The 17668-nt window shown below is 52.0% G+C and overlaps 1 protein-coding gene across 2 annotated transcripts in view; it reads right to left on the bottom strand.

The window, feature by feature from the left end:
* The window catches only part of TXNDC11 (thioredoxin domain containing 11), a 60564-nt gene continuing 42896 nt past the window's right edge, over positions 1-17668 (bottom strand). For both annotated transcript variants that reach the window (XM_058710418.1, XM_058710419.1), the window contains 6 exons: positions 16433-16633; positions 11407-12199; positions 8756-8898; positions 8327-8436; positions 5066-5146; positions 1-758 (listed from right to left, as the gene is read on the bottom strand). In XM_058710418.1, the coding sequence (XP_058566401.1) occupies positions 116-758; positions 5066-5146; positions 8327-8436; positions 8756-8898; positions 11407-12199; positions 16433-16633 (1971 nt within the window). In that variant the 3' untranslated portion in view covers positions 1-115. The remainder of the gene's footprint in view (positions 759-5065; positions 5147-8326; positions 8437-8755; positions 8899-11406; positions 12200-16432; positions 16634-17668) is intronic.

Below are 17668 nucleotides of genomic sequence, written 5' to 3'. Positions count from 1 at the left end.
TGATTTTCTAGACCACTGAGAAAATCTTTATTTACAATAAATTTCAATAAAATTTGCATAAATATATTCCCAACGTACAGCTTTCTCCTCGGATTTCTTCGTGTCGTTTTACAAGTCAGCCTGTCCTGTTCTCATCGCTCCTTTCGGACACCGGCGCGGAGCTGACGTCGGTGGGCGGAGGGGCGCTGCCCGGGAGCCGGGGGGGACCTGAAGGCTCGGGGTGGTCGGGGCGGGCCTCTCGCGGGGGAGCCAGCTCGTCCGCTCCGTCCCGGCCCTCCAGCTTCCGCCCCATGGTGGCCACCAGGATCTTGAGCCACGCGTTCTCGGTGAGGAGGTCCTGCGAGGCGTCGGCCAGCTCCTGCAGCCTGCGGGCCAGCTCCTCGAGCTCGCGGGCCTTGCGCTCGGCCAGCGCCCGCAGCTGCTCGCTGTGCAGCCGGAGCAGCCCGTGGCGCGCCTCCAGGCTCTGCTTCTGCCGCAGCAGCCGGTGCCCGTCCCTGCGCGCGCTCGAGAGCTGGGCCTCCACCTGCCCCTGCGCCCGCTGCAGGGCGCCGATCTCCGCCCTCAGCTTCCGGATCTCTCTCTCCAAGTGGGAGATGTGCCCCTGCTGGAAGACGGCCTCGCTCTGAACACACTCTTTGGTGGGAGGATCAGCCCGGCTCCGAGGGGAGGAAGCCGGGTCCGAGTGATGCAGGATGAACCTCAGCAGATTGGGAAGGGTGATGGGAAGGTCTTCGGGGTACTTCACACTGCGGTCCTTCCTGGAGAGAGAGGGAAAGGAGTCAGAGGGGACAGCCCCGTCAACACGCTCCGTCCGGACGGCACTGCCACCGGAGGCCAGGCTGTTGGCTTCCCACCAGGAGACATTCTGAGGATTTTACTTACGGAAGTCAGCAAGGAAAATGTTATCTGGGCAAAAATGTTTCTACAAGGCGGAGCCTGTCGCCTGTGCTTGTTCTGTAATTAAGGCCGCTTATCTCAACTGTGTGTCTGTTCCCAGGACAAAGAGCTCAGTTTCTGTTAACAACCTTCTAAGCAAGACAAGGAGCTCCCAGGCCCAAGAGGGCACCGGCAGCGTGTGGGCAGAGGGGCCTCTTCGAGCTCTGGGAGGCCCCGTGGCCGGTAAGGAAGGGCGTCCCCGGGCAGGACATCACCTGTGTCACCCCGTGGCCGTCAAAGTGCTTGGTGAAATGAAGACTGAACACTCAGCCGGATTTCTTCAGCCAGCCAGTAGGACACGTTATTCAGAGCAGGAGTTCTTACCTGGGGGAGACTATAACCCGCCCCTGCCACGGGCATGTGGCAACATCTGGAGACATTGTTATTAGCAAAATGGGCGAAGTGTCACTCAGGCCCCGACTCCGGTCAAACAGACCCACCAAGGGACTGTGAGAAAGGAAGGCTGCCCCGCCCTGAGAGCACAGAATAAGGAAGCAAAGTGATGTAGGAAGGGGGTTTTCCCCAAAACTCTGTTGCAAGCCCTGATGCAGAAAATTCCTTTTGAGAAGTTGTCATTTAACTGCCTGATGACCAAAATGTCTGGCGTGTGTACAGTGACCTGTGTATACACAATCTGGCCGCACTAAATCAAAGCCACCAGCTTGACGCACAAGGTGGGCAAAGAGCAGCTATGTTGTCCTAAAGCAACGGGGGTGAGGCAGGGCCACCTGCCAGGCAGACCTGTAAGACTGCCGCCCACCGTCGTGAGTGCCCAGCCCGGCGGCCTCTCTGCACCCCTGCACCCCCTCACCCGTGGAAGGGGTGACGGGAGTGTTGTTGCCCTCACGGGACTGTTGGAAGGAGGGCACGAGTTACCTGAAAGCTGAGCGTTAGCCTAAAGTCAATCATACTGTTCTTTCAAAGCCCAACCAGAAACCACTCATTACAAGCTCACGAGCCCTCGCCACACACAAAGCCAGAGGCCAAATACCTAAGACAAAAGGTGTTCTACTGATGGGTAGCTCTTTCCCAATGAAATAAGTATCACAGGGAAATTAAAATCGCATATGCCCCATTTTATACCACACTCAGGGAGACTTTCAGGGAAATGGAAAAGTCAAATATTCAGAGTAAATATATAACCACACCCTACTTTAAAACATGGTTTTCTTAGCCTCCAGAAGCTTTCTTCGACTGCGCCCTCCCAGCCATTCGACGACTACAAGCCACCTGGTGCCTGTGGGCTGCAGGCGGGGAAGGACGAGCAGAGGCCGGATCGGCGCTGAGACCCATCTAGGCGGCGCAAACCCGGTCTTGTAGGGCAGGGTACCCGAACTGCCCCCGGAGGGGGCTGCCGAGGGACCGGAGCGTGGGTGGGAGACCTTCACGTGACTGCAAACGACCTCTGTAAGCACGCTATTTCAGAGCAGAGTTCGGGGCGCCATCCCCGTGAATCTGCCTGACATGCGTGCTAAAGCGCTTTCCCACTTTTTACAAGTAGCAAGGACACAGTGTGAACAAACTCCCCAGGAAAGAATCATTTCGGAAACGTGGTGGTAAAAGGCCCCGCGGTCCGACTCCCTTCAGAATTCCCTAGGCGTGTGTTCACGTAGCTCTAGCACCTAAACGGCCAAATAAAAACCTGACCGAGGGTGTAAGGCATCTTCTCCAAAGACGGGGCCGTGCTACTGCGGCCGGGCGGGCTGCTCCTCTCACGAGGCCCGGTCCTTGCCAGGGCACATGCTAGAATGAACCAGCCCATCCTTGTGACGTCTTCACCCAGGTGCCAGAGGAGCGCCTCGATTCTGAAACGTCACACGCAGTGGTGGCAGGAACAGCGGCTCTATGCCGCACCTGCACAGGAAAGCCAGCGGCCGCAGGAGGCGGCCCAGGGCGCGCCCTGTGGCAGAGGACAAGCCCTTGCATGTGGTTCTGTTCCAGGACTGTGAAACACGTGCTGGCTGGAGGCATGTGCACAGCAAACGAGGCACCCCCCCATCACCTGGAATCCTCCTCCAAAGTAACTGTCAACATCTTCACACTTCCCTACTTACTGCGCACGTAACCGAGCGTGTGGGCAGGCTGCTTTTATCAAAACGCACGTACGCTTTTGCATTCTTTTCACTGAAGATGACGTAAGCACAGTCACCGTGAAAAAGGGCTCTCTCCTTTCCTCTCTTGCCAGCGGTCAGCTCACACCCTTTGCCTGTTCACACCCTCTGAGTAACCTGAGCACTCATTCAATTTGGACCAGCTAACGGGGAGCTCACTTCTCTTGCGACTATCTTTGCTTTTAGGAGATAAGGAAAATTCCATTCCAGAGCAGTAATGAGGTTTTTTGGTTTACCAAGCTCTCTGCATTAACAAAGAGCTGGACACTCTTCTCACGTTCAGTATTTACATTCTTGACTTTCCAATACTAAGGGGCCGCAGGGGCGCCTGGGCAGCTCAGTCAGTTGAGCGTCTGACTTCGGCTCAGGTCACGATCTCACGGTTTGTGGGTTCCAGCCCCGCGTCGGGCTCTGTGCTGACAGCTCGGAGCCTGGAGCCTGCTGCGGATTCTGTGACTCCCTCTCTCTCTGCTCTTCTCCCACTAGTGCTGTCTCAAAAATAAATAAACATTAAAAAAGCTAAAAACAAAACACTAAGGGGCTGCAGGGACCACCAATGCACATCCTCACATGGACAATCAGGCAACTTTCTACTGCAAGGCACTCCAGCCTGACTCAGTCCCCCAACACACACGCCGTCACCAATTCTCGGTGTATCTCTTTCTGTCTCGCTCAAGACATACTCATGCATTCTAGCTGCTGGCACCTGCTGGGTGTTAGGACTTTAATACTTTTCCAAACTATGTTTGAAATTCGAAAACCATGCTTCATTAAACTTCCTGCCCAACCTCCATCCCACGCAGATGAAACTGCTTTATGGTCCATGATTCCTTGACTGTGCGGCACTTTATTTCTTAGAAGGAAAGAGGCTCATGACAACAGTCAGCACAACGGGATGAGTCACGCTCTGTTTTTAGTGCATGATGTGACAGGACCCTACTACCCCAGGAAGTATTCCAGCAAAAATTCCTTGAGATAAAGAGGAAACAACAAGGAAATGATTAGGTATCTATGAGAAATAAAAAGTACGGCAGTGGCTGCCGTGAACAGTAAAAGTGAGGGCAGGAAATTAAAAGAGGAGACACCACATACGCGAATTAAGGACCTCGTTAGAATAACCTGCAAATGCTTTTTCCCTATAAAGATACCATCAGAGTCGTGTGACTAGGTCCCTGAGGACCCTTTTGAAAACAAAAGAGAATCTTTTTTTTAAAAAGGGTCAGAACATCTCGTTTATCAGGCTTTTAAAGGCCAAGAGTTCATTTCCCTTTTAGCAAAACATCCGCACCCAACATTTAGTAATTGCCAAGTTAGGCCGTTCATCCTCCTTGCTTAGGTCCCGTCCCCGCCTGCCGGGCTTTCAGGGCAGTTGCTGTCATCACTGGACTTGGAGTCCGCCTGCATGATGTGAAGACATCAAGGGGAGAGCCCCGTGGCGGACGTTCACGGAAGTCTGCACACGTGGGGAGAAGGCTCCTTGAATCCCATGAACGGGGTACAGTGAGGAGTCGTCTCCATTTCCAGCTTGCACAGGAGGGACAAGCCGGGCATCAGGAGAACTCGATGGAAAATGACGCACATGAAAGCCTGGGTCAGCCAGGGCCTGACGCCCGGGGGACTCAAGAGATGAGCTGCTGTCTGGCCCAGGTGAACGTGGCTCTTTGCCATCCATCTCGGCATCCACTGGAGGCTCATAAGACCGAGAAAGCAAACGAGTTCTGACGGCCACATGCACGCTCGTGAAAACACTGTGGGAGGGGTGAAGTTCTTACCAAAACCACCTCTGACCTTGTGACACGAAAGCCCTTTTACCCCGGGTCCCTGATGGCGCATTTTTTTTTCTTTTTTTTTCCCCTCAATGGAACATTTTTTTAACAATACATTCTATTCGAAATAGTTTAGTAACAGCTAATGATTTGCATTTCATTTCTGTGAAGCACCTTAAACCCTTTTCATTTTCAAAAGAATCCCATCTGCCCAAATATTGAGTAAAGATCGAAATAGTGAAAAAAACTTACCTGCTACAGGGGAAAAATAAGATAGTAGGGAGACGGTCAACCATGAATTCCCAAGGAAGGTCATTCTGAGATACATCAATCCTGACAACAGCAGAGGGAAAGATGAGAATAAGTAAAAGATCAGCCCAAGACACTCCGAACTCAAAGAACTTTCTCTAATAAATGAAGATCCTGGAGCATATTCCGTGGCCATACTGGTCAGGCCCTCTGAGTAAACGTAGTACTACGCCAGGATGGGTGCAGCTCAGGCGACAAGAACCGATGCTGCCAGAACATGCAACTTTCTCCACTTTAACTTACGGAGTAGAAGGGACATGTCCTGAGAGTAAAAATGAACTTTCAAAAGAAAAACACCTCACTGACACCTCAGGAGCAGTCCACACTCCCCTCACGGGGTCTGGGCAAGCAGTGAAATCCCTGGACTAGCTCTGGAAAAAGGAAATCATTGTGCAAAATACATCAAGCCTCTGAAGAGGTAAGAAAACTGGAGAGTAAAGGTGATACTCTATTTTATATTTATATTTTGTAACTCCGGATGGAGGCCACAAAACACACATTTTCTTAGCAGATTTTAGATTAATTTTCTAATCTGGAAAATGCCATGTGTGCTGAATTACCCAACCTGGGGTTTATTACTGGTGAAGCAGGTAGTGGCCCCTCCTGCAGCCGGCACTCAGCTCCCCCCCCCCCCCAACCTCAGCTGGCAGGCACTGCTCAGATGGAACGAAAAACACAAACAAACAAACAAACAAACAAACAAACAAACAGTAGTCCTCGAAGAAGGGAGCAGACCTTGGAGGGCCATTCGGACAGGTGGTTCGGATATCAATCGTCACAAATAATGCATACAAAAGTGGGGACTTTCTGAATCATTAACTTGACAGTAGTTCTCAGAGAATCATGGCAATTGGGCGTCAACCAGCGCCATGCACTCGCCCAAAAGGGGGACCCCTTTAGAATGGTTTTAAACAACTCAACAGCACTCCTGTCTCTGCCTGGGCGAGCCTACCTGAAATGTCAGAGTTCCGTTTTTTAAACAAGTGGTAGGGCACGCTCTAGCCTATCATCAAATACCGTTTTTCCTCCCGATTTTCACTCCAAAATCATGTAAAATTGAAAGAAAAACACTGTTGTAAATATCACTCAGAATTCCACTGGGCCAATTGGGCCTTGTTTCTGGGATTCTCATTCAGGCTTGGTGTATATACCCACATGTTGTTAAGAGCAGTATTCATATATTTCAAATGCAATTCTTTTCAATAATTCTACGAAAAGCATCGTTCTAATAAATGGGCAAAAATCCCATCAAACGCCCAACTGTAATTTACTTAGCTGTGCTTCTACCATTAGATACAAACAATGCTACAGGGAGTGACTAGCTCATGCTTCTCTGCGAGTCCTAGTTCCTTAATTCCCCAAAGTAAAATTAACTGGGTCAAAAATGTGTAACAGTTTTTGTGCTTTCTTACAAAGGTTGCTAAAATGCCTTCCAAAAAGGTGACGCCAATTCACTTCTGCTATTAGCTCCATCTCTCTGTGCCAATTTCACTCCATTTTATCAACACAAGATTCTGTCACGTCAAAGCATCTGTTAATAAGTGTAAATGATACTTTGTTATTGTTTTCATTTACATTTATTAGGCTGTAACTTCCACACTTGCTTACTTATACTCTCCTCCTCCGGCCGTGAAAAAGCCTACTCGTGTCTTTTCTTCACACAGGAGTCCCTCTCGGCTGTTTCTCCCCGGACCCCCAATTTGTCGCTGCGGTAAAATACACACACAACGTGCCATCCGAACCACTCCTGAGCGCACAGTCTGGTCGTGCAAAGTGCATTCATAATGCCGCGCGGCCGTCCCCACCACCCAACTGCAGAAGCGTTCTGTCATCCTGAAAAACTGGGGAATCTCTATTCGCTGCACAGCCCCCACCCCCGCTCCCCCGGGCACCCACCATCTCCTCTCCGTCTCTGCGAATGTGACTGCCCTGGGTGCCCTGCATATGTGCGATCGCGAAGGATGTGTCCTTTCGTATCTCTGTATCTCACTTTGCACTGACGCCCTCAAGGTCTGTCCACCTCGTAACGGGTTTCAGAATGTGCTTCCTTTTTAAGGCCGAATAACATTCCACCGTGTGGACAGACCGCATTTTCTTCTCAGCAGCTCCTTAAACCTTTGTCATTTCTCAGGGTCTGGAGTAGGAGCGTCTGACCGGGATGCCTGGGCCCTCACTTACAGTCTGTGCGACTCTGGGAAAGTTACCGCATCTCTCTGTGCCTCGGTCTCCTCCTCGGTAAAAAGAGAGTGACACCCGCACCTGCTTCACCAAGTGTGGCGGCAATTAGGTCAGAGGATACGTACAAAGAAAAATCTCACGGCGCAGTTTGGCTCTATGCTGCTTAGAGCAGACCCAGCGGGTGAAACAGAGATGCTGTAAAACATACCTATTTTTCTTTCTTTCTTAAGCCTATTTTTCTTATGTCTCTCACTGCACACTTTTCTAGCGCAATCTGTCCATCTTTCTTTAATTATTTTTTTTAACTGCCTCACTTTGGGAAGTTTCCATCTCTCAAACTAGCAAACTCAATAGTCTATGTTCTGTTGTTTTTCCTATGATTTAATCTTTGTACTGAATTCTGTCTGGAAGGCTGAAATCTAAACACCACCTGCACCCCCCCCCCCCCCACTCCGCCCAACAGCTTAGTACCTATCCAGTCTTCATTTGAGGCTTGTCTCTACAAAACAGTGATTTAAAAACGGTTTTGCTGACTACGGAGCTCACATCCGGTACCCACGGAATCACAAAACCAGAACACAAAGGTACCAACCAGTGTTTCTCCCTAATGTGAGGAGTGAGGAGGGAGGACAGACCTGGCGGAGGGATGTGCTCCGGGTCCCGGGGCCGGCGGGCGGCACGTCAGGACCGCCCCCTTTCACCGGGCTGAGGCCACCGTGCCACGGAGCTCCGTGGGCACCCTTCCCATCGGGTTCCAGGGAGCCGGCCGCTGGTGGGGAGGGGTCAGCGCCGCCCCCACACTCACCCTCCTGGGAATTCGGTCGGGGCTACACACACTTGGCACCACGGAAGCAACGCTCAGAACTCACTGGGAGCACACGGGTTTCGATGAGGTTCTGCTCTGGCTTCAAGCTGACAGTCAAACTGCACCCAGTCTCACCCAAGGTTTATGAAAAGCGGGCAGGCCCTCGCCAACCACACGGCTACGCTGTGAGGAGCGAAAACGGACAGAAGGGGCTTCCTTACCGGGCCACGGTGAGAGCGTCCGCCGGCAGGAGGCGAGCTAGCTGGATGAAGACGTGATTGAGGGATGGACAGAAGCCGCACCACTGTGCGTAATAAAGCAGCAACACGTCCTGGGGGAAGGGAAGACGGTGGTTACAAAGGGCGCACGCGTGTCCCAACTGCGCTCGGAACCCAGCGGGCATTCAGGAGCTGCTGCTTACTGCACCCCTGCCAGGGAATACCTCCAGTTTCACATCGTTCCAATTCTGTGCTTTCTTAAGGACTTTCTGCGGTGAGAGAAGCGTCGGGTAACGCGTATGTCGTGCAGGGAGACGGTCCCGCGACTGACCTGGGCCTTATCAAAACCCAGCCTTCGCCCCGCCGCCCGCCGCTTCGGCAGCTACCTCACCAGGGAGAGGTGGCTGGATTTGTGCCCCTCTGACTCCGTACCTGTTTCTGAAGGACCACTTCCCAAAAGGTATCAGTTGTCACTTCCGTGATTAAATGCTGAGGGGGGAACTGGGCAGAATCACTTCCCATAAGGTGCCTTTTCAAGGGACTGTAGAGAACGCTGAAGTTTTGAATAAAAGACTCTAAAAATAAAGAGAAAATGAGATCAGTTCTTGGCGAAGCACAGGGGGAGCAGCTGGCCTACTGTACACTCTGCATGTAAAAGCTGGGATGGCTTCACAGGCTGGCACTCTGAACACCTCGCCCACAGGGAGCGCCCTGGACGAGGCTGCCCGGGCGCGGGGGGGGGGGGGGGGGGCACCAGGTTCAGCTCTGAGTGCGACCTCGGCAGACAGTAATCTAGCTACCAAAACACCACGCGGAGTCACAGGCTCTAGGATTTACAGGCCAGGAGTTCTCTTTTCTCCTAACGGGGCTGGTCCCCAAACAGACACCTGATCGACATGCCACCACCCCGAAGAGACTTCAACCTACAACGCTCAGACCTTTAAACAGCACTACAGATGCGGCTAACTCCACAAGGTACTGGGAGGTGACAGGTGTTTAATATTTGAGGCGGGGAGCTGTGGTTTTTGTTTCCTTTGTTCAAGTCCTTCAGGTTTCTTTCTTGAAAGTGTAGGAAAAATAAACTCACATTATATTTCGTGGAAAATCCCATAAGGCTCACAAATAATCCAAAAACCTAACTCGAACCAACAGCTTTCCCCTCCCACTGCCTTCAGACTCCTTGGCACCTGTCTAGAGCAGCACTGATCGGCGGGTCCCTTCTTTCTCTCTCTCCTCTCTCCATTTTGAGGTCCTAACGAATAGTGAGTGACACTTTCCGCAGAGGGAGGAGGAAGTGAAGGATGTCCTGTGCCTACTAAAGAGAACTCATTATCTGCATCTGAATAACTTACTTGGCTATGTTTCTGAAACATAAAACCAAAATTTATCTCCTAATCTGAATGAAGCCTCAATTCTGAAACTGCCCCAGAGACAGCCAACTTAACAGTCAACTCTCCAAACCAGCGAGACACAGGTACTTTTTCACAAGGACCCTTACAAATTTTGTCACCAACTCCAGGACAAAGAGCTGAGTTACATGTACATTTCAGAGCAGATACGGAAGAGGAGAAGAAATTACGGGGCGCCTGGGTGGCTCAGTCGGTCAGGCGTCTGCCTTCGGCTCAGGTCATGATCTCATGGTTCGCGGGTTCAAGCCCCACAGAGGGCTCTCTGCTGTGCGTGCAGAGCCCGCTTCAGATCTTCTGTCCCCCTTTCTCCCTGCCCCTCCCCTGCTTGTGCACTCTATCTCTGAAAGGAAGGAAGGAGGGAGGGAGGGAGGGAGGGAGGGAGGGAGGGAGGGAGGGAGGGAGGGAGGGAAGGGAGAGGAAAATAAATCTGAAGAAGGCTTCTTTCAGATTACCCTCAAGTTCAAATTGAACACATTATGAGCTCACTGAATGCTTGTGTATTACTGAACAGAATTCGGGAAAGTCCAATAAACACTCCAAAAATACAGGCTTGTTTCACTTTAGAAAAACTCCGAACACCAAACCGTAACTTTAGAAAACACCAATCAGGAGTAATTTACAGTAACGATAGAGAATGCAATTCATAAAGCGATAGGTCACAGGTTCCTTTAAACACTCGGGAGCTTCACATTTATAATGTAGACCTTGACACAGGACAAGAATCAACATTTACATGAGCCTTTCCAAAGGTGGCCATTGTAAGAAACAAGCTTCGCCTGGGCTTAAAAGAAGACAGCTAAAAGGACTATTATTTAGGGGGCCTGGAGTTTCCTCTTGCTTTCATACCCTCTAAAACTTGGAAAAGAAAGGTTTCCCTCTCTACCAAATCGCTCCTGCCTCCATCTGGCAAACACTGGCTTCCCCCACATTTCCAGTGAGGCTGAACTAACACGGCTTTTGAATTCTCACTTCCTCGTGTGGACATCAAGGATGTCAGCAGAGCCCCGGGAACAGGACAGCTGGTGTTCCTTACAGCCGCTGCCACCGCCGAGCCCCGAGGGCGAGCTCCCGGATGCTTTCCCAGAATGGGCCTTACCCACCCCGCCCCCAAAAGTGGTTTCTGCTGGTCTGCAATGTGACACGTGTTTGTGACAGTTCAGGCACCCAAGGTCACAGCAGCATTTCTCAAGGAGGTACAAACAGCGGCAGAACAAATTAGGTCTGGTGGCCTGGAAATTTCTACATCCAAACCCGTGGGCCAAAAGGGAGGACAGGCTGCTGTGCGGGTTCAGTGCCTTCTGTCTCAGCTCCTCTAGAAGGGACCCTGCTGTGAGGGCTCAAATTCCTCAGCCCCCGGGATGCTCCCACCCCATGCAGCTCACTCCACCTCCAAACAGGACAGGGACCGCCAATTTGCAACACGGACTTCTACCCACCCCCCAAGGGGCTGCATGAGAAACTTAGCCACAATTTGCAGTCAGGAAGTTTCCGGTCCACTTAACAGACAAAACCAGCTTCTCTTAAAACTATGACCAAGTGCAGTCTAAAGAATTCAAATGAGCTAAAGAGCTGACATCACCCATGACCAAGGGTACTGCCATCCCCGAAGGAAAGTTCCCAGTGTGAGGTTAAGGGATCCTTTTTACGCTTGGGGAAGGGAGGCGCCCACGGTACCTAGGGTGAACTTCCTAAGAGCTTCTTTTGGATCCAGGACGTAGTGAGACTCTTCTCTCACATCGACAATCGTGGCAAATTCCTTCACCCGGGTGGCGCTCGGAGCCCCCAGCCTCTCTGCATACAACCAAAATAAATTCGAATCCAAAAGGTAGATGTTCAGGGTCTTGTTGGTTCTGCAGCTCAGGCCTGTGAAGTTCGTGCTGCTCACGTCCACCTCAGGAAAGAGATAGCGGTTCTCCTCAATGTGAGGAAGGGAGCCCGGGGTCTCAACATGGCATTTCTCCTCCAGGGAAGAAAACGCAACGGCCGGGGTTTCAAAGACACCTTGCGCAGAATCCACGAAGCCCGTCGCGGCCCTGTTTATGGTCCTGCAACATGCAGTGTAGTAGCTGAAAGGGCTGTAGGAGCTGAGGAAGTTGCTGCACTCCACGCTGTGGGACACCACGTGATAAAAGGTCCGCTCCTTGAGGTAGAAAGAATCCAGAGCTGCCGCCATCTCAAAAAAGCTGCACTGCGGCACGCTGGCCGAGCTGGGCCTGAGGCCCGCCACGGTCTGGTTGACGCACAGCTCACAGACGTTGTGGGTCCTGGAGACGGGGCGCCACTGGGGCAGCACCACGGTGTTGCAGCAGGGGGACGCCGCTATCGGCGATGGGTCCGGCAGCCGGGCGGGGGGCTCGGGCGCCAGAGACCGGAACAGCGGGGCGTCCGCTCGCCGCAGGTGCTGAAGGAGCCGCTCGACCACCTGGTCCCCGTGACAGTTGTTGTACTCCAAGGCCACTTCGGTGATCTGAAACACAGGGTGGAGCTCGTGAGAGGCGCAGCGAGGGCCGAGGGGGTGACCCCGCAGCCGTCAGGCCTGGAAAGCATCGGAGTGTGAGTCACAAGGAGCCCCGGCCGGACGCGTCGCCTCAAACAGGAAGCTGCCACACCAAAAGCCTGAATCTAGAGGCTCGGGGTCTCGTTCGGAACACGCGCCTCTGACGACAGTGAACCACCCGAGCAGAGAAGGGGCTCGAGAGGCAGACGTCTCCGGCCAGCACAGGACCAGAGCGAAGCTCGCCCCTCCACGTGCGTCCGGCCGTCGAGCGACCAGCAACAGGTTTTAAATCTCAACGCCCAGGGGAGCGCCTTTTCCTTCACACCTCTGCCCCTCTCCATACAAACGATGTCTTCCTTCTTCACCTCCACTAAGTCTAAAAACTTCCCAAACACCTGAGTGGATCAAAGTATTTCACAGCATAGGGGTTTCCAAATAAACCCACACCTCACAGGAGGCTCCAAATTCAACCTGCTCCAAACCACTCACCAGGTTTGGATCAAATTTGAATTTGGATCAAATTTGCCCGTTAGTTAAAAGGTGTAAAGTCACTCAGGACTTTGTTTCATTAAAGTGTGTGTGTGTGTGTGTGTGTGTGTGTGTACACGGACGTGTGTAGAACCATTTAATGAGTGCTTTTCCAATTTCAAAAAAAAACCTACAAATTTTATATATGGTATTTACAGACAATGTTAACTCAAGACATAGGCATTCATACAGAAAAATACCCTGAATAATTCTTGGGCATAAAAAAAGATCATTTTAGATGATAAACCAGTGTTTCACTTTCTTCCCCATACAAAAACCTCTCAACCCTTTCTGGATAAGGCTCTGAGAGCACACAGGACTAACCAAGTCAAGCCTACATGATCCATAAAGGGCCCAGCAACCCTCCGGCCCCATCTGAGGACTGCTTTGCACTCAAAGACACAACAGATCACTACTCCTAGCCATGCCCCCCAGCCCCCAGAAAAACCCCACAAAAATTCAAGTATTTACAAAGTCCAGGTAGGAGCATACTAAGGGCAAGATTCCTGAAAACGCGTTTTTCCTCATCTCTTTTCACAACACTGCCCATAAGCAAAGCAGCCACATAAAGGGTGCTTTTATATTATTTATTATTTCATTAAAAAAATTTTTTTTTGACACTTATTCATTTTTGAGAGAAAGAGACAGAGCGCAAGTCGGGGAGGGGCAGAGGGAGGGAAGACGGAGAATCCAAAGCAGGCTCCAGGCACTGAGCTGTCAGCACCAGAGCCTGAGGCGGGGCTCAAACCCACGAACCTCGAGATCATGACCTGAGCCAAAGTCAGAGCCGCCAGGTGCCCCAATTTCTTCTAATTGAAGAAAATATCTTGGGGGCACCTGGGTGGCTCAGTCAGTTGAGTGTCTGACTTCGGCTCAGGTCATGATCTCACAATTCCTGAGTTCGAGCCCCGTGTTGTGCTCACTGCTGTCAGCTGGGAACCTGCTTGAGATCCTCTGTCCCCCTCTGTCTGCCCCTCCCCTGCTCGCTCTGTCTCTCTCAAAAACAAACAATGAAAATAAAAGAAAAAAAATATTCTGTGTAGAGTAATGCTCTTAAAAAGTGAGGAATTCTTAGTTTTCTCCTGTAAACTGAACTGGTTTTTACTCTTCTATTACTTTGACACAACAGGCGGCTTTACACGTGAATCGCTCCATGTCCTATTTAATTTCACGTGAACGAATAAGGAAAATGTGACAAATAACCTGAAATGTGTGTGCTATAAATGCCTGCCTCCATTTTCTTTAATCAGATAAATGTTCAAGTCCCAATAAGACAACCGTGACTTTGCTTATCGGACTCCGATGCCGTGAATGCCTCAAAGCAGTGCTGTTCAAGCTGAAAACAAGTCACCGGGTCTTTTGACAAGCACACTGAGATGTCTCAGGACCCCTCCAGGACTCTCTCTAGACACACAAGGGGGTCGGCGGCCTGACGCCGTGTGCGGCCCATGCCGTGTCCTCCGGAGCCGGGAGCGTGTGCGAGCAGCTGCTGGTCCTGGACCGGGCCTCGCAGTGCAACGACCACACGGCCACCCGCCCGTGAACCCCCCGCCACGCCCCCCACCCCAAAGCCCCGATTCTACCGCCCTCGCCGTATGCTGCCTCCCTGCGCTCAACAGCCCGTAAGCTTCCTCAACCGTCTGCCACTTCCCATCCCCACCACCGTCCAAGTCGAGCATTTTGTATCTTCCCACTTTCCTGGAAAACGTCGATAATGGCAACACACGGTTCTGCTGACACCTCTCCTTGGTCAGTGAGGCTCTGATGGCCACGATTAATCCCGAAGTCCTCAAAGCAGCCCCCAAGGGCCTCTCCTCTTCAGGCTTTAACTCTGTGTCTCTCCAGCCAGCCCTTTATGGGGGTCACCACCCGCACTACATCTGAACACTGGACCCGCAGCAACTGCCCTACCTCCGGCCACCGAGAAACTCTGTCCCAAATGCCTGCCCTGTCCGAAGCCTCTCCCAGCTTCAGCCCTGCCCAGCCCAGCCCCCAGCTTCCTGGGACGGAGCCCTGTCTCCTCCAATTCCCCCCAATCCAAACCTGGGGCTGACCTTCCTGTGCCTTGAATTACAAGGAGCAAGCTCGTGCTGCCCTACAGCACAAGCCTCTGGGACCATGAGAGCAAGGCTGTGTCTTCTCCATCCTTCTCCCCACGGCTCCCTGACACAGTGCTCAATAAACGTTTGCTAAATCGATCTAAAACAAAGAGGGAAATGTACTGCGCAGAGCACTCTGCTTGGCTAAGGAGTCCATAATACTGTTAGGATGCCATCTCGTTTTCAACAACCCCTCAGCCATATGCTGATGTTACGGGAATCCACTCACCTTGCGGGGACACTCTGAGCCTTGAGGAAAGGAGCCACAGGCAAACTCTGATAATACAAGGCGGCCTGGCCGCAGATGGAGGAAGTGGGGGAGAGAAGGGAAAAAGGCAGAAAACCAAGTGCCTTCCCACCAAGGGCCGAAATCCAACCACGACACCCTGAACAGAGGAACTGGGCTCTGGTCAGAGACCACCACCCCATCCAGGACCCTGGCTTGCCCAAACCAGACAAGGATAGAATTCTCCAGAAAGAAATTTTAAAAGTTGGAGCAAAGATCCAAAACCAGAGCTAACATCTTGGTTAAAAATCCCATCTCTCCTACAAAGAGCCTTAAGGTTGTTATTATTAGGTGCAGTGAAGGCCGAGTAATTTGGGAGAAAGTCTCAGTCCATAAAATATCGGAGCCAGTGAAGGTTTTCTGAAGAATTAAGTCTTATTACATCAAGTCCTCCCTAATCAGAGAAGAAGAAACAAACCGATTTCATTTCTCTCCTCTCTTCCACTAAGCCAGGGTAGCAGCAGGAATAACAATGTTCACAAAGAGGCCCCCAGAATGGCAAAGTCAGGGGTCTGGCTGGGCAAGAACCCCATCTCGCCATCGCCTCCAGGCAGACCATCAGGCTCACGTGGAAGGGCTCAGGGAGAGGCGGCGTCTGGTTAGCCCTGCCAGGGCTACACTGGCTGTCTGAAACTGGTTCTGGCCAATGAAGGGATCCTTGAGGGAAGGAAAAAATAAAACCCCCCAGTAAATCCAATTTAGCAATCCCAGGCGCTCCCTGGTTATTGTCATTACTCTCTCTAAGTGCCTCCAAATGACCCATGTAGAAAATAAACTGACACCCAGAGAGAGTGAGAGCTCCAGACGAAACCAGAGAGGCAGGAGGAGGGGCAGGGACTCCTGACAGCGGCTGCCTCTGGGAACCGCTCTATCCACGCGACAGGAAAGGCTCAGAGAAACAAGGGGGCCAGTGTCACCACTCCACTCGGGCTGCCGGCTGAGGATGGCCAGGGCTTGCAGTCGGGCATCCCTGAGGCCACACCCGCCCGTGCCGCTGGCCAGCCCCTCTATCCCACTCCCCGAACCGGTCATCACAGAAGAGCGACATCTGGTCCTTCCCCGGCCAGGTGCGGTTCGGTGTGGCTTTCCCTGCCGACTCCCCCAGACCCGAGCAGCTGTCAGTGTGGCCACAGACGCTGCGGCGGACCCTGTCCCGGGCACGGACGGACGGAGGGAGTATCGCCACGGAAAGGCGGAGAACCCTCGGAACGTGGAACGTGGAGCGAGACGTCCAAGTTCACGAGGTTCTCCTGCTCCTTACAGGGTATCTTTGAACATGACGACTCTTACCTCGTCTATTAAAGGGTGGCTTTCGGCTAACGGATTGAAAGGCAGAAACACAAGCAGCGCCGGGCCCTTCTTCAGCTCGTTGTTCAGCAGGAGGCTCTTGCCGCCGTGTGGACGCAGCCAGCGGAGGAGCGCCTCTCGGTTCTCCAGGGCCCACTTGTGGATGTTCTCCGCCGTGTAGTTGACGGCCTCCCTGGGAAAGACCTGCGGAGGGCGACACAGGGTAGACGTGGGGCCGGCCCCGGTGGCCCCCACCGCCCCACCACTGCCCCGGGGGCAGACGGGAGATGCGGGGACGGGACCTGCCCCCGCTCCTCCAGACACAGCGGCGCCTACCAACTGCTTGGGAAAAGCAAAAAGTGGCTGCGAGAAGTGACTTTCCCATCACAGATGCCTCCTGCTCCCTTCAGACAGACCCAGCCAGGGAGAGAGCAAAGAACTCTCCCTGGATGCCTCTGGCAACAAGGACCTCTTCTGCCCTGGCCAAGGGGACCTATTTCATTTGACTGAGTTCTTAGAGAAGCATCAATGGATGAATCAGAGAAATTATCAAGTCAAGGAGCCTTTAGATTTTTACACTGCTTCCTCGAAAATCGGCTCGTAGGGCGGGAGCAGACCCTCCGCTCGGGCAGAGGCTTGCATGGGTTCTGGTCACCTGTACCCCCCAGGGACTAGAAGAACAAATACTTGAACGGATCTGTGAATGACCTAGAACCTGTATCGGGCCACAGATCACACTTAACGTGTATGGAATGAAGCAAAGAGACACTTAGATTTTTTGCTTTTTTTTTTTTCTGAAACAACCGAAGAACATCAACGTAAAATTATTTCTGAAATTCCAACGAGATGAATCACTGGGTTTCAAACAAAACTGCCCCCCCAAAAAAGTGCTTTGGAGGGTTCCACGAAACAAGATATTTTCTACTCTCCAAAGCAGAGGCTTAAATTGCCTCGTGACGAAGACGTCCACGGCTATTTTAGAAAACCGGTGTCCTGGGAATACTTCATTTGATAAGAGGAATTCTGCTGTTCAACCAACCAACCAACCTTAGAGACTACAAACCTGATCAGTAACACCCACTGGATCTGTCAGCGCCGTTCTCACAGCCCTACCTTCTCTTCTCTATTTTAAGTACCTTGCTCAGCGCCCTCCCCTGTGGATGCACCCGCCCTGTGCTGGCTCTACGAGGAGGATGGAGGAGAAGGGCACACAGCGAAAGCAGAGCAAGTCAGAAGCTT

This window comes from Neofelis nebulosa, chromosome 18 (assembly GCF_028018385.1).
Source record: "Neofelis nebulosa isolate mNeoNeb1 chromosome 18, mNeoNeb1.pri, whole genome shotgun sequence".
Classification (NCBI taxonomy): Eukaryota; Metazoa; Chordata; class Mammalia; order Carnivora; family Felidae; genus Neofelis; species Neofelis nebulosa.
The sequence above is the reverse complement of the archived record's forward strand: the minus strand, read 5'-3'. Positions and strand labels throughout refer to the sequence as shown.